This window comes from Scleropages formosus, chromosome 8 (assembly GCF_900964775.1).
Source record: "Scleropages formosus chromosome 8, fSclFor1.1, whole genome shotgun sequence".
In the NCBI taxonomy this organism is placed as follows: domain Eukaryota; kingdom Metazoa; phylum Chordata; class Actinopteri; order Osteoglossiformes; family Osteoglossidae; genus Scleropages; species Scleropages formosus.
Window position 1 is genome coordinate 4,638,403 of NC_041813.1, and position 21,984 is coordinate 4,660,386.

General features: G+C 44.7%; 2 protein-coding genes across 2 annotated transcripts in view; one reads left to right on the forward strand and one right to left on the reverse strand.

The window, feature by feature from the left end:
• The window catches only part of fbxo11b (F-box protein 11b), a 28,789-nt gene extending 27,510 nt beyond the window's left edge, over positions 1-1,279 (forward strand). Inside the window, exon 22 of the mRNA XM_018724967.2 lies at positions 101-1,279. Within this exon, the coding sequence (XP_018580483.1) occupies positions 101-230 (130 nt within the window). The 3' untranslated portion in view covers positions 231-1,279. The remainder of the gene's footprint in view (positions 1-100) is intronic.
• Positions 638-10,495, reverse strand: msh6 (mutS homolog 6 (E. coli)). The gene is made up of 10 exons (XM_018724966.2): positions 10,150-10,495; positions 7,877-8,079; positions 7,335-7,507; positions 4,511-7,085; positions 3,589-3,872; positions 3,083-3,200; positions 2,899-2,988; positions 2,603-2,757; positions 1,997-2,196; positions 638-1,642 (listed from the first exon to the last, which is right to left on the reverse strand). Exons 1-10 carry the CDS (start codon positions 10,401-10,403, stop codon positions 1,561-1,563), a joined length of 4,134 nt encoding a protein of 1,377 aa, XP_018580482.2. The 5' UTR covers positions 10,404-10,495; the 3' UTR covers positions 638-1,560.
• Between the last annotated feature and the right edge of the window lie 11,489 nt (positions 10,496-21,984).

Genomic DNA, 21,984 nt, shown 5'->3' on the forward strand with positions numbered 1-21,984 from the left:
ACATTATGAAATGGGAGGATGCGTGCAGCACTCATGTGCAGTTGGACACCGCTGTTGATATTAGATAAGCACTGATGTGAATTCTCATTGCCCATACTAGGTTTTTCTGTGACTGTGGTGCTGGGACCCTGTCGAACCCTTGCACGCTGGCAGGAGAGCCGACACATGACACAGACACTCTGTATGACTCGGCCCCCCCTATAGAGTCCAACACACTCCAGCACAACTAAACTGGGATGCCACCCAACCCCACAAGGAATTGAGGTTCTGCCATCCTAAACCCAGAGACTCCAGCTGTAAGATAAAATGGAAGTGGAGAGGGGAAAAAAATTTTAAAAATTGTTTAACTTAAAGGAATCTTGGACAACTTGCGTTGCCACAGCTTTGAATGGAAATACTGATCTATTTAAAACACTGCTCAGCTGTCTGTGGACATGGTGCTTTTGTTTTCTTCTTGCAACATTTGGACAAAGAAGATGGAATAATGTGACTGAAGAGGCACACGCTGAAGAATAGTTAGCATGTTGACTCAGGATTCTGGGAAAAGGAAGCGTGTCCTATTGTGGGAGCAGGGCTGCATGAGACTGCCTGTAAGCCCTACGAGGGACCTGGAATGGAGAAGAGTCAGAGTGCAGGCTTTTTTTTTTTTTTTTCCTTTATGCAAGTGGAGCCATAGCCCTCCTCCTAACAGCTGTTCCTGCACCAGACGCAGAGCTGCACCCAGACTGCTGCCCTAGGACCTGTTCATGGGCAAATGTTGCGGTGGTATATATATGTATGGTAAAATGTGACCTAGCACTTCGCTTTTTTTTTTATTTTTAAAAACATTGAGATGTTTGATTTTAATGCTTTCTCATGTAGTTTTGTATTTCAAGCAAAAATATTACTGTACTTGAATGTCCATTATATTTTCTTTGAGTAGCGCATACCCTTACATTTGCTGTAATTATACTCATGTCCCAGTATCTAAGTTCTTTCTGTGAAAGAGGATAAAGTTTAAAACATAACACTAATTTCTTCCAGCAATGTTACTGACTTTAACTGTCATGATGGCTGTTTTGCAGGAGCCTGGTTTCTGTAACATTTGGTGTCAACAGGAACACCTTGCAAAGACTCCTAAATCTGTGTGGAGGGAAAACTAAAGCCAGTCTTGAGAACTATCCTATGGTTTAAAAGTAAAGGCAATGGGGGTTTTTTCAAGTGTAAATACATTGCTGGAGATGGAGCTTCTTGCTATATTGAAGCTAAGACAAGTACCTATACAGCTGTATACAGTTTCATAGCTTTTTTCATCCATGTGTATTGGTGACTGTGGGTTCTCATACAGCCTGGATTGTATGCATGTACCATAACATCTAGACTTAATATATTGTGGAGTATTCAATAACCATTATGTAGATGCTAGTATGAATTAAAAGTTTAATTTCCTAGACAAAGGAAAAAAATGGTCATTTTTAAAATAAAGTTTATTAGTTCATTTCAGTAGTGAACCATTTTGTGAACAGATAAGTGTGTTGTGTAAGGAAGATGAAAGGAGAGCGAAACCAAACCACTATGCTGTCAGATTTCACCCATCTTCCGAACCAATGCGATGAAACGTCCAGTGTCAGCCTTGCAGTTGTCAGCAAATGCACAGAGTTGCCTGCAAGGAGATATGAGCAAACACCCTTGTGGAAATGGAACATTAACTTCAATGTTGTGGGGAAAAGTGTTAAGTTTCAAAAACTCAGGGAACACGTCACTTTTCAATTGGTCCCAGACTATGCTCATTAAATACTGCAGCATAAAATGTACAGAGGTAAAGATGCTTCCCTTTATTACTAGCACTGGCCTCTAAAAAAAATGAGTTTAAACTCTTCTGGCATTTTAAATCAACTGCATGTTTCTGTACTGCTTCGGGGAAAATTAATGAAATTTACAATTGTTCCAAGTCTGCTACATCGCCACAGTTTATAGCAGCGAGGAATTCAGTCAGCTAAAAAGGGGGGTAACGTACTTGAAAACCCGAAGGGCAATGGTGCTCCTCTCAAACTCCCTGGCCTTCTTGTGTCCCAACTGAATAACCTCCTCTGGGATGCGGGCCAACCGGGCGGCATTAAACCCGTAGCTTTTGGGGCATGCTCCCGGAATGAACTTGTAGAGGAAAGTGATGGTCTCCTGGCTGGGATCCTCACATTCGTTCTCCACCATGCATGCCTTGTTGGGGCGGGGATACAATAAGTTAGATGGAGGTAGGATAGTACATAGTATACAGGTCAGATGTCATTTCACCTTCAGGACCTAGTTTTGAATCCCACCTCCTGCTGCAATACACTTGAGAAAGGTACTTATACTTAATTGAGAAATTTAGGGTATTACCTAGTGTTTTACCCTTTTATTCAGCTAAATAAACAATAGAAATGAAGCATTTCAAACAAAGCATTCTCAAAGGTACAACAGGAACTCTTAGTAGTTGGAGCAGAAGACTCTCAAACTAGAATTTCAGTCACTGTACAATGACAAAACCCTTGGTCAGATGCTACATGATCCACTGAAAACAAACAAAAAAAAAAAAAAACTTGCAGCTTAGCAACAAGCAGATAAGATAGGGGCTAGTCCTCACCATGTGACCCAGCCTCACGGCAGGGTCCTGGGCATGGTCGTCCACTAGGGAATGGTAGTGGGTAGAGAAGAGTGTGCGGCAGTGAATGTGTTCGGCCAGCTCCTTTACCACCGCACTGGCAATTGCTGTGCCGTCGTATGTGGCGGTGCCCCTACCTGCCAGCAAGGAGTGGGAGAAAACAAGTAAGACAAGGACTTGACTTAATGCCAGCGTATCTCCTTATTCACTTTTACATGACTGCACACTCAAGGAGTGCAGTTCAAACTTCACTGCATTGTGAAGGAAATAAATGTTACCTAGTTCATCCAGGAGCACCAAAGAATGTCTGGTGCCATGGTGCAGGATGCTGGCTGTCTCACTCAGCTCTACAAAGAAAGTGCTTTCACCTGGAATGAAACAAAAAAAGAAAAGAAAAAAAAGTTTCAGAATCCAGGACATTCTGACCAACCAGTGCAACCTACGCCATCCCCCGGTGCTCACCTGCCATGATGCGGTCTGAAGCACCCAACCGGGTAAAGATCCTGTCCACAGGGGTCAGGCGCAAGCTTTCTGCTGGCACGTAACAGCCCAATTGCGCTAGGATCACCACCAGCCCACACTGCACCAGAAGCATGGAGAGATAAGTACACTATGCAAAAGGGAGATCATTCTCTGTAGTCTAAATGTGCAAAGTAGAGAACTCGTATCCCACTGTCTCACTGATTGTAATGTTCAAATATCACACAAGAACTGCAATAAAAGGAAATGGGGGGGAGGGGGTGCTGCTGTTATAATCCACACCTGCAGCACCACATTCTTCCTGTCAGAGACCAACAGCTGCTGCTGCGGCGGCGGCGGCACCACCGCAGAGGGAAGAAGCCGCAAGTTCACTATCAGACTTTATTTGCAGTATGGTACTGGTAAGGGGGAGGTGGCAGCACCTCTAGGCTGTTCCACCCCCCAGAAAGGCTATCAACCCCACCAAAGGGCAACTCTAACTGACACACCTGCCTCATCAGGGTGGACTTGCCCCCCATGTTTGGCCCAGTAACAAGTACACAGGATGCCTCTCCCCTCTCTTCATCTTCATCCTGAGTGCCAGTGCAGCCAATAGCAATGTCATTGGGGATGAAGTCATCACCAAAAAAGGTCTTGGAGACACAGGGGTGGCAGGATCCCCTGAGGTCCAGGAAAGGTGTGGACCCAGGAGTGTCTGATGGAAGCAACACTTCAGGCCGGCTCATGGGCCCATCACCGCCTTGGCTGTACCGGGACAGGCTCAGCAGCACATCTGTAAGCCGGAAGGAGGAAAGCATGGTCACACCAAGAAATGCCTTGCTTCTCCCATAATCGGCACTGCGGCCAAAATACTGCAGGTTCGGTAAAAATACACATGTAAGGAATGCAGATACCAGAATGTTTACTGAGCGCTTCACTTAAATTTTAACAACAAAAGCAAAGGGGTAAAGCAAAACAAGAACATGTTTCTCTATGAAATTCACTAGCAACAGTTAAACTATATGAAATTTCTTAATATTTACACCACCATTAAAGTGACCTTGAAATTCCAACTAGAAACCCTTGGGAATAGAAAAATAGTGTGCTTTTTATAGGACTAAAACATAGCAGCCTAATTCCTAGTAGTAAGTTCTATTTTTTTCCTGATACTTATCAAAATCCTGTGGAAAGGACACAGAAGATTTCAAAACACACTGTATCCAGGTCAGATGACAATTCCTAATCTGGTGCAAAGCATCTCGATGCTCATTTCTGGGTTTGATTCTATAAGTAAACATTACAACAAAATTGTTCTTTAGGTACTCTGATTTTGACTGCGACCTTCTACTATTTCCAGACCTATTGTGTATTTTTGGGTTTAAATGCAATGTGACCATGATAAATGCATCTTCCCTGAGTGTTTCGACTTACCCACTACAGCCATGCACTCCACTGCTGTTTGCCAGTCTCTGTAATTCTTGTCGAAGTTGTAAAAGAGTCTGCGCATGCAGTCCTTGAGCGCAGCATCCCTCTTCTCCTCCCAGCCCTGTAGCTCTGAAAAGAGCCGCTCAATCTCCCGTGTCCAGTACCGCTTCCAGCCCTTCCTAGTGGACTTTACTTCATACTCCTCTGGGATGTTGCGGTCTGACACACTATCAGGCACCTCCATCTGATAGCGGTTTCGACCAGTGCCCCAGTACGTCAGGCTCTTACAGCCCAGCCGCTTCTTCTGCCGATCCAGGTACTCCTGAAAGGCCTGCTCGCTTTCCTTGATTCCAGCCAGCGCCTGGTCATACTCTGGGTCAAAGCCACTCTTGGGGGTTATGACACCAGTGTTGCGGGCCTTCTGGTGATCAAAGGCCGTGTCCCACCGCTTGAGCTCCCCAGAAAGGTCTGGGAAGAGGCCTTCTTCACTATCAGTCTTCTTGAGCACCACCTGGCAAAGCAGTTTAGACCGGAAGCCCTCAGCCACTGCTCCCAAGACTGACACAATCTGTTGCATGGTCTTAAAGCCCTCTAGTGCTGATAAGAAGTCGGCAATCTTGCGCTTGCTGTAGGTGATCTCTTCGTACAGAACTGCACGGCTGTCAGGGTGGTCCTGGCCTTTCAGAGGGGTCCCCATGCTGTGGATCTTACTCAGAAGTCTCTCCAGGTCTGGAAGTTTCTTCAGCAGCTCTACAATCTCACTGGTTTGAGCTGGTACACCCATCAGGTCTTCTAGGGCATCAAGTCGATCCTTGATTGAGGAAGGATTGCAGAGTGGGGCACAGAGCCACTGCTTCAGCAGCCGCTTGCCAAAAGGGGTGCAACAAGAGTCCAGGCGTTCGAGCAGGGTCCCCTCCAAACCCCCTGTGGAATTATTCTGAAGGATTTCCAGGTTGGCCAGAGTCACCCCATCCAGAACCATGCGCTGGCGTGTCTGAGCAAAGAAGCTGGCTGGGCCAGCTGTCTTCTCGATCTCCACGTCCACAGGGACATACTCCTCAAAATTGGCCATCGAGAGCAATTCCTGGTCAATCAGGCATTTCTTCAAATAGAAGACACAGCCACCCAAGGCAGAGAGGGCCAGCTCATAGCCCTCACCAGGTGTGAGGCCCAGTGAGTCACTTCCAGATGTCATGGCCTTGAGCACTGATGGGAGGAACTCACCAGCTGTCCCTCCACTTTTTGACCCACTTTCTGTAAAATAGTCCTCCTCCGACAGCACCTTAAGGGTTTTGGGAGCATCCCAAAATTGGGTCCCAGGTACAAGCCCCTCCTGCAGGGCTGAGGACAGGGAGGACTTCAGCAGTTTGCGTGTCTCAGCAGAGAGGCCACTCCTCTCAAAGAGCACCTGAGTGGGAGGAAAGTGTGCTACCAGCGTGCGGAAGCGAGAGCAGTGGCGGTCGTCCTGGAACTGGCCTACACAAAAGCGGCCCACAGAGGTGTCCACAAAGCACACTCCGTAAGTGCGCTGGCAGCCTGAGCTATCCTCCCCAGCCTTCTCCTTCACACTGAGGAGGTACTTGCTCTGGGTCTCAGAGGGGGCACCGTCCAGCACACTGTACGTCTGTGTGCCCCGTGTGATAATCCGGCAGACCTCCCGCCGTACCACACGGTCAAATTTTGTAGGCCGTACCATGGTCTTGCAGCGTGCCTCCATCATCTCTGGTGTCTCTGTCTGCTCCACACGAGCTACCTTGTAGCCCCTCTGCACAAGGACATCAGAGAAGCGGGAGAAACCAATCTCAGGAAAGCCAGAGTGTGCCCAGGTGCCTTTCATGAAGGTGAGGCCCAGCTCATTGAATCCTATCACTGCATCCATGTGGTAGAGCTCGTAGAACTTGCCCACCTTGTAGAAGATGACTGTGTCAAACATCTCTGACTTGAGCTGCCACCAGCGCCGCATTCCAGGTGTAGACCTGTTCAGAAAGTCCTCTGGCATGTAAAGGGTTGTGGGGTCATAATCCTCATCAGACTGTCGCCGCCTTTTGGCATCCTTCCTCTTGCCATCCTGCAGCCACTCAAGCTTCTCGTGGTCCCAAACATTTCCTCCACCCACAAATCCCCCTGTGCTATTCCCCTGGCTCTCAAAGCTCTCTGGAGCACAGAAAGCTGACAACTTGGACTTTGTTTTGGCTGAGACGGAGGAGAGACTAGCCAAGGCACTTTTGGGGGATTCTGATGGCGCAGGGGTAGATTTAGCCTTTGGCGGTTTCTCAGATGGCCGTTTTCGCTTTACAGGCTTGACAGGACTATCTGGCTCAGATTCTGGCTCACTCACTTCTTCCTCCTCATCCACCCCACTGCTGACATCTTCCTCTTCCTCACTGCTGCTACCAGCCTGGTCTGGCTTGAATTCCTCATCGGAGCCTTCGCTATCAGATGCCACCACAATCCGACGTCTCTTGGGCTTCTGCTCTCCCCCCTGTCTGCTCCTGGTGGAACATCTACTGGCTTTTGCCTTAATTTCTACTCCCTCCTCCTCCCCAGTCAGCTCTTCATCTGTTATTGTGGACTTATCTACCTGTAAGAGAATTACATCAAATACGTTAAAAAACCCATTAGGAAAGCACTAAGCTAGTTATCAACAGCAAATAAATAATAATAAAAAAAAAGTCAGACTTTAAAACAAAACAAAAGCTATTCTAATTCACTTTTGAGTTTGAACTGTTGAAAGAAATGGTCTATAATGCCACCTGCTCACAAACAAGAGCCATTCTCATACTACAAATTACAATGTAAAAATAACTGGACCACTGACAGAGAATCCTACCTCCATTTCTTCTTCTTCCTCCTCTTCATCAGAGGGATCTGTGCAGACCGTCATCTTCAGCCTCTTCTCTGGGCTGTCAGCAAGAGCTTTGTCCGCCAGTTCCATCGCCTGGCGAATCACTGGTTTCCCACTGAAGAACATGCCTCCGCTCTTTGCATCAGGGCTGTTGGATCCTGTAAGCAGGTGAAATGGAAGTGAGGGCAGAACCCAGCTTAATGTCCCAATCAGTAAAAACTACTTAATCTTTAGTTTTATCCTCGAGTGACTTTAGTGTTAGGGCTAAACAGACTTAAGACAACCACTGGAGCATCATATAGCAAACAGTTTTAGAAGTTAATACCTTTAGCCTCAGCCATAACCACTGTAAGAGGCTGCATTTACAGTGCAAAGTCAACAAAGTAATGTTCTATCTGCATTTGACCTAGCAAGACAGATTTAGACTTTGCAATGTTACTATTCCAGATATTATTCTTAGTACTCACCACAGGGACACGTACCCCTCAAATGGATTGGAGGAGACTGCTGCTCAGCCCTATACTAACCTTGATACTCCTTGACGTACCGGACACTGACCCAGCCCCGTGTTGGAGGCTTGTCAAAGAAGTGGACGTGTAGGCGCTGCTTCCGGCCGTGGCCACGCATTTGCTGTCCAGTCAGGGGCTGGGGCACCACCATGCATGGCCACCAGGGGTGCCCTTCCAGCTTGGCCCACACTAAAGCTCCGGCACTGAAGGCACATGATGGACTACGGGACAACAGAACAGTGGCACTGTCAGTACTGGCAGTGGTTCTGAGAGCCAGACAGTCTGTCAACTTTCACTGCCAGGAACTGTGAAATTCATCACTGCACAGTTCTTTATAATTGACTATAGTAGTAACAGTTTCTCATTATCAATTTAAAAAAACACTTTAGGGTGGCACTGAATACAAACTTAGACCATTACCATCCCTAAGAAGGGCGGCATCCTAAATTAAAGAAAAACTGCAGGAACACAGATTAAATCACACATCCACTACATTTACATTCAATAATAAATTACATTTATTCAATATGTGAAGCTTTTCTCTAAAGCAAGTCACAATGTTAAGCTACTTGCAATTATTTACCCCTTTATACAGCTAAGTATTTTTACTTACTTAAGGGTACTAAAGGGTACTCAAGCACAAAGGTTCTTGAGTCTAACTCTGATGTGCTAGAACGACCTCCCCCCTCACTCAGAACTGCTGAATCTCTGTCCACATTTAAAAAGGGTCTTAAAACTCACTTGTTACAAAATCACTTCTCCCATGATCTTTTAAGTTCATGTAAAGTGTAAATGCTCATGCTCTATACCTTTGAGATCATAGGAAATTGTGTGACATTCGAATAAACCTTTATACAGCTACTTGTGTGATGAACATTGGTTCTTATGGTGGAAAGTAAACTAACTAACTGCACTTAGAAATCATGAGTCTGCATCCAAGTCTCTCTTTCTGGCAATGCAATACCTTTACCATTGTAAAAATAGCATAGTATTTTCTATGAAATGTATGTCGCTTTGGAGAAAAACACCTGCAAAACGAATAAACGTAAATGTTGGAGGTGTGATTCAAACCTGCAACCTCTGGATCCAAAGACACCAGTTTTAACAACTACACTCCCAGCTGCCCCACATTCCATCTGAAATTTGCGTACTGCACATGCATTCATTTTGCAGATGCTTTTCTCCACAGCTCCGTACAGTGCACAGTGTGGTACAAAACACCACAACTTGTGTCCAAGATTCCTTACATTTATTCATGATTTAGCAGACACTTTTCTCCAAAGCGATGTCAGAGAAAAACGTAATATAGTGAAATGGGTTTTTAAATTAAAAAAAAAAAAAAGTAGAAAAATGTTCCTTCGGTCAAAAGGACTCGGGTCAGCTTGTGATGCTGAAAAAGGACAAAATTAACAGAGAACAACTCCTTTTCACACGGGTTTCATTATCCTAACTGAATGGTGAATGCATTACAGTGCAGCAGTAGGCGTGTACTCGAAGTTCGAATCTCGTTGCTGGAGCGAGAATGGTCGCGGCAAACAATTGTACGTAGCAAACATCTGCTCATGTGTAACCAGATTTACCATTAATCTTCATCTAAACCGCCGAAGCGGTAAACTCTGAACGCGGACAAGGCTTAAGCTCTCAGTTTCGCGCCCTTCCCTTATCCGTCATGTTGACGAGCGGGACAAGATGGACCCGGTCTCGAGCGCCTGCTCTCCCGCCGCCGCCCCCTCGCCTCGCGCCAAACGAAACACTGGTGTTAAATTACATCCCCCTTTTCCCGCCACGCTCGCGGCTCCAGGCCCGCGCAGTTTTTCTGTACTTCCCACATACCCACCTCAGTACAGACCCAGTCTAGTAGAGACACTGACCGGCTGACTATTTCTTTATCTTTATAAAGTTTATGCTTTGAAAATAAAATTATTTCAGCCTATTAGTTCTTTTTTACTCGCCCCGACACTCACTCCCTGCCTAGTATATATATTTAAAATATTATTTTCGGAAAATATCGCGTTAGACGAATGTGCAAGGAAACTGTTATGTTAACCCCCGGCCGACGACGCAGAACTTTTCGTTTTCCTTGAGTTATAACTTATAAGTATAGGAATGACTATCAGCCCCAAATTAATTAACAACCAGCAGCAGCAACGAGTACGCAGTCAGGCAAAAGCCCGCGTTTTTCTTTTTTTTTGCATAAAATCTAGTGAAATTAGGCTTCAGTAGCTCCGTAGCATGATGCTAACATGTAAAAATGCTAATACTGCTCGTGTGGTTGTGCAACTACCCCTCACCTTTCTTTAGTAGAGTGCTTTTTGTCGGTGAAAAGGTTGCTGATGCCTCCTTTAGCCGGTGTTCTGTTCAGTTTCTCCAGCGGCTTTTTAGTGTTCTGTGGTGCTCTTAGCTTTGCTTCTTCTTTCGGGGAACAGTTGGATTTACCGGTCGATGACGGCAAGTCTGCCTCGGTCGGAGATGGGCTAGGTTTTACTTTTGAAACGAGAGGCGGAGATTTAGAGAAAAAACTGAAAATGCTGCTTTGCTTAGACATTGTGACAATTCTAAAGTATTTTACTGAATCCTTTCAGTTACAGTCATACTTTCCCTCTTCGGCGAAATGGTCGCGAGACACCAGCCCGTATTGGCGCTCGCGGGACAAAAAATCACGTGGTACAGAAGGCTCGACTAATGGGCGTAGCCGTACGGACGCAAAACCAATAATTGCGCACGTTTTGCAGGCGTATTGCGTATGGGCCATTGATGGGCGGAACTTTACGCACGGACAGCCAATAATTGCCCACTGATTTGACCACTTCTGTAGTGCGACAGGGTCATCGAGGGGAGGGCTATTACAGACGCACAGCCAATAAGTGCACAGCTTTTCAGCAAATACTGTACCGGAGAATCTCTTTGGCGGTGGTTATGCTGATTTGCATATTTTCCAAAAGCCCTCAGTAAGTTATTTAACTGAGTTCTAAGCAAGTTGTACGCTATGTGTACCGTGCAGTACATTCAATGTAGTATTTATCTTAAAACTGAAGGACTCTCTGGCATGAGAGCACATTAGTCTTAATCTACTGGAACTCATTCCTCAGAATACAGCACTGATTTTCCAGAATCATATCATGTATCCAAGCCCATGACTGCAAATATTGTACCGCCTTGTTGTCAAAGCTTCAAATAAAAGCGCACTACTAGCTGTAAAACTACACAAACTGCCAAATAATTCAGTCAATATCACAAACACACAACATATTTGTTGCTTGCAATGAGCACAGAATAATAAGACGCTGTGCTGCCAAATGTGAATATTCTCTCATCAAAATGAAAGATGAAATAAAAATGCCCCACAAAACCAGCTGCCACAGAACAACTTGTTTTATTTACATTTCAGAATCATAGATCAGAGTTTGATCACAGTGGCCCCCCCAGAAGAACCCATCCATCCAAAAACATGCCAAGACATGCATGCAAAAATACATTTCTCATATGCTGTATAATCATAACAACCAGCATGAATAATCACTTCTCCCAAACTGGAACCTATCCCAGGGGCAAAGGGCACACCCTGCATATGACACCAGTCCATTGCAGGGCCACAACTAGGTATCCAGCCACGCAAAGGTACTGGAGCAATTGTAGGACAAGCACCTTGCTCAAGGGTACTTCGGCGGGAGGCGGGGATCAAACCGGCAACATTTGGAAACACAGGCGGTCACTCCAACCACAACACCACCAGCAGCTAATCATAACAAAGGAAACAAAAAAGCAGTAGGAGACAATATCCTGCCTATCATGTGGATTTGGCCGCATCTTCTCATAACATCGCAAGTGGCCAAACAGCGAAGAATGTAACACCTACAATAACGGGTCCATCCTTGACAAGCCTCCCAAGTGATATCATCGCAGACTGTCCTCGGATCGGAACCCATAACCTCATTATCACTTGCTGGTATGGGTTCCGATCAAATACCTTTCATCGCCAACTGGAAAATAAGTCTTCAACTGGACTGAAAAATGGGGAGGTAGTGGGTTGGAGCAAAGAAGATCATTTGAATTTCGGCACATTGTGTCTTCTGGACATAGGAAAGCCAAATATTGTACAACACAAACTTGGCTGCAGTCCTTGGCCAGCTTTTCACCATGTTTTTACTGTACCCGAGGACATCGTCAACCAGAGTAGCTCTGATTTCATTTAAAATTCCCTCCTCGTCCTCAGTGTCCTCCTCTGCCTCTACCCCCTCAGTGCTCTTTGTTCTTCAATCCCCCCACCTCTTTTTTCCATTTCCCTGAGCCCCTTCATGGGTTTTTATACTCAAGAGAATAAAGAGAACAGGGTGTATAATTACAGTCCATTGTGTTTCCGCAGATGAGGTATGTTTCCGAGCATTAGCAGATCGAATTTTGATGGGTGACTCATGTTCACGCAAGGAAGACTAGCGTGCCCACAATGAAAAGTTGTGCGCAGACTTCCGAAAAGGCCCTGCAACAGAACCGCAAGCAACGCTGGAGCCATGACAATGTGTTTATAGTGTTGGGGACGCAGTATATCAATTTGGGATGCTAGCATGAGCAACTGATCACTCTGTGTATTCATTCAGCGCCAGTGTGTATCCACATGAGAGAAAACTGTAACGCTGTCAAAAAAAGGTGCCATGGTTTCCCGTAGTATCTGCAGCCTGTTTCAACCACTAGGTGACGCATGTGAAGCTCTCAGCTCTGACCTTCTCTTTCCTTCTCTATCGGTTTGTTAAAGTGCATAAAAGCAGTGGAAAGGGTACAACATATTGAGGGCAGTGATCGTTTGTATCAACGTGGATTTATTGCATTCCACTTAGGGACCTTTGGCAGGAAAGTAAGCATCAGGAAAGTTAATTTGTACAGTAAGACAATTAAAAGCAGTGCTGTGGAGTCAGAGTTAGAAGCAATTATTGGGTTACTGGAGTCGGAGTGAGTAAAAATGTATCGACTCCAACTCCGACTAAATGTACCGTATATGCCGCCGTATAAGTCGATCCGGCGTATAAGTCGACCCCCAAAAATTAGAAGTGTACCATAGTTTAGACCTATATTCGCCGGATAAGTCAACCCCCAAAATAATGTGCTACTTTTGGGCAGCGATGTGGAGTCGGAGTCATGGAGTCAGAGTCGGAAGCAATTATTGGCTTACTGGAGCTGGAGTCAGTAAAAATGTACCGACTCCAACTCCGACTAAATGTACCATATATGTTGCCGTATAAGTCGATCTGCCCTATGAGTCGACCCCCAAAAATTAGAGGTGTAATATAGGTTTAGGCCTATATTTGCCGGATAAGTCGACCCTCAAAATAATGTGCGACTTTTGGGCAGTGCTCTGGAGATGGTGTCGGAGGCAATTATAGGGTTTCTGGAGTCGGAGTCGAAGGTTTTGTGTACCGACTCCACAGCCCTGATTAAAAGTGATCAGAAGTGCAATTCAAACTGGGTAAATGTTCTGCTTGGAGAATGCAGCATGTCTGTTCCTGGCTTCCTTACTGTGCAATTGTTGCAAAGTGGAATCTCACAAAAAGATTCAAACGCATCTTTTTCCAAATAATTAAAATACTTGAGCTCAATACTGATATTGGGGGCGTAGTGGTTAGAGCTGCTGCCTTTGGACCCAAACATTACAGGTTTGGATCCCCCCTCCTACTGTAGCACCCTTGAGCAAGGTACTTACCCTGAATTGCGCCAGTAAAAATGCCCAGTGGCTTTGGAGGAAAGTGTTAGATAAATGTATAAAGATGTGATCATATTGACTGGAAAAATAAATTGACAGTTTATATTGATTTGAGATCAAAATTTATTTGCTCTATATCCTTCCAAATGACATTTTTAAAAATGAGAGAATATTATTATCCTTGTTTGACACTTCATTAGTCACAGCCCGTCTCCCAAGCATCGAAGCATCTCTTTGTTCCGTTGTCTTTCTCCCTTTCTTCTCACCACACACACACACACACACACACACACACACACACACACACACACACACACACCTGCCTGTTTTTCTCCACCTCTTCCACAATAATTAAGGCAACACTTTTCGCCCCTGTATTTTCGATCCAGTGCTATTCACTGTAGTGAACGAGACCAGAATTTTGAGTCCCCCCACCCACACTGTACACTGTTCTGAAAAGAGCTGGAGCAGGTATGTTGAATATATTTTGCATTGTTATGATAATAATTATTTTTTAGTAGGGGGTTTGCAGCCACCACAGCAGCATTTCAAAGGTTTAAGATGAAGGAAAAAGGGCCTCAGGTGCTTGGTGATGGCAAGAGTGTAAGAATTATATGTGCATTTGTGCTTTGCCTGCTTGCATCACTCTCAGCTCCCCAGACTACATACTGTAGAGTACTGACACATCATCATATGGAAGAACATCTGCAAAGCACCCTCGGAAAATGGTTATCTAATACAGAAATAGTGCGCATAAAACGCAATTATTTGAGATATTCCATCTAGACGAGAGCTTTTGTGTGTGTTCTGGCACCACAGCAACACTTTTTATGAGCTCCAGGTGATTGATCCCTCACTTTTTATGAGCTTCACTTGTAGTGAGGGATCAATCACCTGGAGCTCACCTTGTCCTCTGAACTATGCATGAAAACTTATAAAGGTTCATTTGGCTCACTCTTGGACTGTCATGAAGACAAACTTTAGCTTATCGGTTTAAAAAAAACACATCTAAAATACAGAAAGACACAGCATGCATCAAAAATGTCCATATTCTTATAGACTAAGAACAACTGAATTTCAACAGTAAATACAGTAAGACGTTGATCAAGACCAGGGCGATTTAAAAAGACTAATTACCATTTTATCTCAAAGCCACAAAGGATGCTTAAGATTCCTCATGTAAAATAACACTTCAGACACAAATATTGAAATATTCACAACATACCAAAGCTGTAACGTAAGTGTAGTGTGCTATTTTTCTCATTCTGACACACTGATCCCTGTGTGGGTGCGGCAGCTGTTGCTGTGGGTGGTGGCTTTCCTTGGAGACCTCTGCACACATAAACACCGAACCATGTGCAGTACGGTGCTGCATTTCTCCGAGTGTTGGAGGCGTCAGGACTGCTCTCAAGGTGATCCTGTAAATAAAAGTAACCCTGAGCTCTGCTGATGTGCCCCCACCCCATGCTGTCAAAGTGCTTTGCTTTATGGTTCCTTCATTAAGTTGTGGTGCTCCTTTAGCCCTGCAGCCCCTATTTTTCCACTGACAGGTTTCATCTCCTCAGCACCATATTGTTTTTTTTGGCCAGGTACTGAATTCAGACCTGGATTATATACATCGCCCCAGGCTGCAAAGCGCTCAGCTACTCCCGAACAAATCACAGCCTTCCCAGTGCTGCTATTTTGTCAATAGGAACGTTTTGGTATTCTGATACCGATGCTGAAATGATGTCAGCTAAACTCATAACTTAAAGCTGGCATCGCTGGGACCTCTTTTGGCTCGGGAGTGATCAAAGGCAGGAAAGTGGAGCAGTGCTCTCAAGTTTTTATTTAGCCTACCTGGCATTATGCTGAAAAAAAGTCCAGGAAAATCAAAGTTTAGGATATAAATAAAAGCAACTTTTCTGGTGCAGGCTATTTTTAGGCTGCAGTATAATCAGAGAGGGGGGCACGGCGGTGCAGCGGGTTTGGCCGGGTCCTGCTCTCTGGCAGGTCTGGAAGTTTTGGTCCCGCTTCGGGTGCCCTGCAGTGGACTGGCGTCCCGTCCTGGGTGTGTCCCCTCCCCCTGCGCCCTGTGTTGCCGGGTTGGGCTCCGGCTTGCCGCAACCCCGCTTGGGATGAGTGGTTTCAGGCAGTGTGTGTGTGTGTGTGTGTGTGTGTGTGTGATCACAGAAAGGTGAGTTAAGAAAAGACACAACAATTCTGACAGCTCCTGGCTTTCCTTCCTCTCAAATCCTTTGAGTCTATAACTGTTGATGATTTTGTCTATGCATGGTAGGTATGAACTAGATGGCCACCTGTAAGACTCCTCCCTTGTCACAGTGTGATCACGGGCCCATTTGTCCATCCCTGGGAAGGCACCGAACCTTTGCCTGCATACATAAAGCATAGTGTGTGTAGCTCATTCTCTTCCCTTTCCCAGCAGCTGGTGTAAAGGCTCTCAGGTTGTCTCACTGGGTGAGACGCTGTCAGCAGCCCCTTCAGTGTCATTTATCAGCGGGACTCTAAGACACCACAGTCCCCTTTATGGGCTCTTGATGTTCTTATGGCAGTTTTTGTCTTGTTATTCTTACACCCATACCTCCTTATACAAACATGGAATATTCACTCATTCATATAGCTGACGCTTTCCTCCAAAGGAACCTACAACGTCAAGCTCCTTACACTGATTTACACATTTATACAGCTGGGTCATTTTTACTGGAGCAATTCAGGATGAGTAGCTTGCTTAAGGCTGTTGTAGCAGGTGCTGGGATTCAAACAGTGGCTCTAACCAAAATGCTACCTTCTGCAATTTACACCACTCATCTCCATACAAGTACGCCATCCCTGCTTATCAGGACTTTTATATCTGTGGGCGTATTATCCAGACTCATATGAGTAAGATGAACTCGTAACAAGTCCTAGCGGATAATCACACATACAGTACATCAGCCGCGCGGTCAGACTGAGGATGTCGGGAATAGATACCAGCTGAGTTTATTTTGACCTGATTCATTTGTTTTTACATTGATGTACAACATTGGTAAATTCTATTTAGCTATGAGAGAAATCTTGTTCCAGTCGAAAAAATAATGTAACGCATGTGCTGCAGAAAATATTTTCCTACTTATTTTCAACCTGTGACAACATTCGTAAGAAGGATGTTCTCTACAAAGACCACAATAATGTTATTAATGGCTGTATACTGTATATTCTGGATTATTTTTGAGTGAACTTGTGTCAGACAGGAATAGGGTGAAAATTTTTCCAATAATTAATAATGGGAATGTCTTCTTCAGGATCCAGATACCCTCTGCCACGCCCACACCTTCAGACCAACACGGAACACCTGTGACTCAACGCAGATCGCAGCATAAAAGGCTGCGTCGGACAGCCAGCTGATGCGGAACCTTGATCTGCCTCCTAGTTAGCGACCATCTCCAGCCCTTTACCTGTTCCTGAACGCCTTCCCCGAACCCGTACCTCGTTCCCCCAATCTACTGCCTCCTTTGGATTATCGACCTCTTGCCTGAACACTGACCTCGCCTTTTGGATCCTCCCTGTGACGACGTTCGCACCTCGAAGACCTTTTGCCCGTCCTCTGACCTCCGTTCTTGGATTTCCCCGAAGACACCACGATCAGCGCTCTGCACTTGGGTCCGCCGCCTCCCTCTGACGCGACCATGACACCCTCCTTCTCAATGGATTTTCCAGAATGAATTAGGTTCAGATACCTGGACATGAGTGTATGTTACGTGTATCTACATTTAATATTTAACCGGTCAGTGTAATTATTGGGGGGGTGTGGTGGCGCAGTGGGTTGGACCGGCTCCTGCTCTCTGGTGGGTCTGGGGTTCAAGTCCTGCGTGGGGTGCCTTGCGATGGAGTGGCATCCTGTCCTGGGTGTGTCCCCTCACCTCCAGCCCTTTGCCCTGTGTTGCCAGGTTAGGCTGCGACCCCGTATGGGACGAGTGGTTTCAGATGGTGTGTGTATGTAATTACTGGTGCGGATTGCAAAAAGAAAAGGTGAGCTGCTTTTCCCCCAGGAAATCAAATAAGATGTGATAGCACTTTTTGGTTTGTACTGTTTGTTGTTGTTTTTTAAACACATCCAGGTAATCAGTCTTACAATACAACGTACTCACACCTATTTTGTAAACCTTGTAATTATTGATAATGTGTCTGACATTGTCTTTCAGAGCTGAGGTGTATAGATAGCGAAGTTTGTGGTGCTGGAATAAAACAAACTCGATTTAAGAGGATATCCCAGGAGGAGAACTGCTGTCTCATCATTGAAACTGCATTGTTACAATAACATACCCAATCTGGTAAAACGGTGACGCCTGTCTGTTGCCTTAGACAGCCAGCATCTGGCAAGCAGGTAAATAATTAAAAGGAAAAAAATGTTAAACTTTATGGCTGAAAGTGATCCATGAGCTGGAAGGGTGCAGTGGACGCTGGAAGCATCCTGACACCATTCAATGAAATTCAATTTATTTTTCTAGAGCGCTCTTCTCGCACGGTCACACAGAGCACTGAACAAAGGCATAAGACAAAGAAACAAATAAGACAGTTGACTATATACTAGAGTCATACATTTTTCATGCAGTTATTGAAGCTATAAGTATGCCTACGAGCCACAGAGGAAAGGAACAAAAAAACTCCCAACTCAAAGTAAAGGGAGAAAAATAACCTCTGGGGGTCCAAGTGCCAGTGGCTCCCCCCCACCCCCACCTCTCCTGGGCATTCTAGATTAAAAAAGACCTTTAATCCAATTTACAACTAATAATAACATTGTAGATGAGTGTTAACCTGATGTCTTGTCCATCGTGGCAGGTGGTCATCAGGTCGGCCGGCCGGCCTCCTCAGGTCTTATCATAGGGAAACAACGATCAACAAGAAAGGACCATCTGGACGAGAGGAGTATGGCTGGGTCATCAGCGTCAGGGCTGTGCTGGAGTGTACAACATGTCGCCCTGCCCTTAGTTTTCATTTGCACAGTAGCGTCTTCATTCGACTCACAGTCAGGTTCTCTGCTCCGACCGTTCTGGCTGCCCCCCTGATGCACAACTGTGGTGAAGAAGAAAAGGCACTGATTTCTTGGGGTTACAGGGGAAGGGAGTGGAACGATGTGCGTGTGTCACTGATAATACAGTACATTTGTACTCTACGAGGCACTTTGAACGCATTGCTCCCAAGCAGCTGCCTCTCACCGTCACCCTCCACTCCGCACTTAAAGCCACTTCTCTTCCCTTTGCTCTGTCCTGATCTCGTCTTCCCTCCTTTTTCACCTGCAATCAGGTAAAACATCTCTACGAATGGGTGATATAGGAAAAGGGTTCTTTGTACTCACTAGACCTCAGGCTGTCTCCTTGAAGACTTTGAGATTCATGCTGAACCATTTCACTGACCACCATATCACATTATTGTCTGGACTATAGTGAGTCTCCATGCCCTTTTCCTCTCTCAGATGCCTTTCTTGTCTGATTTAGTCTTTTTGCTTCTGCCTTTTCACTCACCTCTACATCTCACTGTTTGCTCCCTTTGTTGGACAGCAACCCTTGTCAATCCCTATATGTATGCTGAGAAAAACAATCTGTATAATATCTCATGTAGCTGTAATTGGATTGGGCTGCTTGTTAAGAGGATTACACCTCTTGAGAAAGAGTTAAAAAAAATTTGAGCTCTGTCTTTGTTTCCCATAATTCATTCTGGCTGTGCTCAATATGTATATTGATGTCCTTGACACAGGAAAAGATTCAGAAGTCTTGGTGATCGCAGAGTAAAGCATAAAATTGATTGACATCTCCAGACTAGAACACAGAGAAAGGGAGAGAGAGGAATGATGAAATTCAGGAAATGCTGTTTGGACAGGTTAATCTGTCCAAAGCCACACACTCAGATCAACTGGCAGACAAAAGAACTCCCTGCAGTTTTAATGTTATTGCAGCTGAAATACAAAGCTCACATATCGGCTTCGATACATTGATACCCTAACCCAGTCCTGCAGATAGGTTCTGGATATCATCTGCAGGTTGGACCCTAATCTTACAGCCAACTCTATGCAACTTTTGGTCCAGGCTATGGTGTGATCCCACCTGGACTACTGCAGGTCTCTCTTTTCTGGTCTTCCAGCCTCTGCTATCAAACTTCTCCAGCTGATACAGAATGCTGGTACATGAGTTGTTTTTGACCTGCCAAAGCAGTCCCATGTGTCCCTTAATTGTCTCTCTCTTGGCTGTCTACATCAACTTTAAGACCTTTGGGATAGCCAACAAGATCACCAATGCATCCATTCCCTGACACATATAAGACCTGAGCTCTCATGATGCCTAAAGTCAGGCTGCTATGCTCCTCAACCTCTGCCTGCCTGGCGTTTCCACGCCCAAAAAGTCCAAAGTCAAAGGCCCGGAGGTGGTGCTCCAATGGGTGAATGGTCTTCTCTCACTCGGAACTGTTGAATCCCTCTCAACACTCAAGAAGGGTCTCAAAACACATCTAGTTTGGACTCGCTTTTCTCCGGATCTCCTATCCACTCCATAAATTTACATTGCATTATTTGTCAGAATTACCTTTGTATTTCCTATCAATTTTTTGTGTCGCTACTCATTTAATGTCATAGCTGATGTTATCTCTTAATGTTTTATACTCCCTACCAATTCTATAGGCAGCTACCCTGGCAATGTATGCTGGTTTAAATGGTGGCCTCAGATAAACGGATTGTTCTTTGAGAATCATACGTCTGCATCTACATCTCTCCATCTGTCAATGAAATGCGCTTTTATTTGCTCTGAGTCATACATTACTTAGGAGAAAAGTATCTGCTAAATACATAAATGTAAAAAATGTAAATGTGAATGCAAATACTTCTTTCTACCAAAACAGATAAAATCAAATGAATACTATCCACCCTTTCTGCCAGTGCAAAAAAATGCTTAGATCGATTTAGCACCTCTGTGTACTGAAGTATATTGTACTTGTGTCCATTGTTGTGCAGCCTTGGTTTTGTAATGAACATCTGAACCTTGACAATTTCTAAAGAACAGAGACTCATACCAATAACACGGATTAAAATAATTTAAAAATCAATCAAGAGTCAGAGACAGTGAGCAACAGTACAAGAGCAAAAAAATTAGATTTAATAATGCTGAAGTCAGATGTTTATCTGGATGTTACTAGGAACAGAGGAATTGGGTATTTCCGATAAAGGAACTAATCAGGATTCATTGCCTTGAGCGTCCTGAGAAGAAACATGCATGCAGCGAAATAAGATAAGCTGCACTTTCACCTTTACTGAAAGACCGTGTTCCAGATAATCACAAAATAATGTGCTCTAACTCAGGCTAATTGAAGTCTTAATTAAAATCGGACTCCTGCACCAGCTTGCTTTTTTCTTATGATCTCCTCAACTACACGTGCGCAGGCACAGCTGCTCTCAACCCAGCGTTGCTCACCGAAATAAAGGTTCTTTTTCCTAGTAATGACACGACTGGACCTTCGGTCCGGTAATGGGGATGTCACTGTATCAATTGATCCATCTTTTGCAATCGTTGCAGGTGATTATGATGGACGATGACGTCGAAAGCGCTATTCCAGCGTACACCGGAAACTGAATGGTCTCCTCGGTTCCGTTTCAGAGAACCGGACGCTCTATTTTCACCCGCTGCAGGAATGTCAAATTGGAATCGAGTCAAAGTCTGCTTTACTGGATGAAAAATGCACTGAATAACGGCGACATGCTGTTCTAGAGTTGGTGAGCTGAAAAGAAAAGGTACTTGTCATGTAGTCTGGGGTGTGAAGGTTGTGCATGTTGAGCACAATGCCAGAAACAACCAAAATGTCACATTAGTAATCCAGGACTATGGAAGTAATTTATACCAGACTGGAACATCACAGACCAATTTAAATGACAAATGATATCTGTAATGATACAGGCATAAGTATCATACAGCTTATTACACTACAGTCTAAGAAGATTTACCTAAACTCTGTTTATTTTAAAGATACGTAGGAAGACTGCTATGGAGTGACATGCTGTGCCCGGTGTGCTCTGTTTCTGGGATAGGCTCCAGACCACCACAATCCTCAATTACAAGTGGCTCATGATAGTGAGTGAGTGAGCAAATAAGATTCTCAGAAGGTTTTGGCATTAAACCATTTTCAGCCAGCTTGTACGGTCAGTTTGGAAATATACGGCTCAATGATTTTTTTATGTAATTTCATAATAATTTAATGAGGATGATATTTTTATCTTATTTAAAAAAACTTTTAAGAAAGGTTAAAATGCGGGACCTTAGTTTAAAGTAATTTGATATTTGGAATTTCATTTTTTATGAGAACTGTAATATCGTTGACAACGTTTGACATAATAGAATGCAAGGGATGCTGAGCTCCTGAATCGTCTTTCAGTCTGGACAGCAGTTCTGTTACTGGTCTGCAGTTATTCTTGGGA

Excerpts from the sequence above, each read along its gene's own strand:
- msh6 (XM_018724966.2), bottom strand. The coding sequence starts at position 10,403 with ATGTCTAAGCAAAGCAGCATTTTCAGTTTTTTCTCTAAATCTCCGCCT. Across the intron at positions 7,508-7,876 it reads GTACGTCAAGGAGTATCAAG|GATCCAACAGCCCTGATGCA; the intron begins GTTAGTATAGGG and ends ACCTGCTTACAG. Across the intron at positions 7,086-7,334 it reads AGGAAGAAGAAGAAATGGAG|GTAGATAAGTCCACAATAAC; the intron begins GTAGGATTCTCT and ends ATTCTCTTACAG.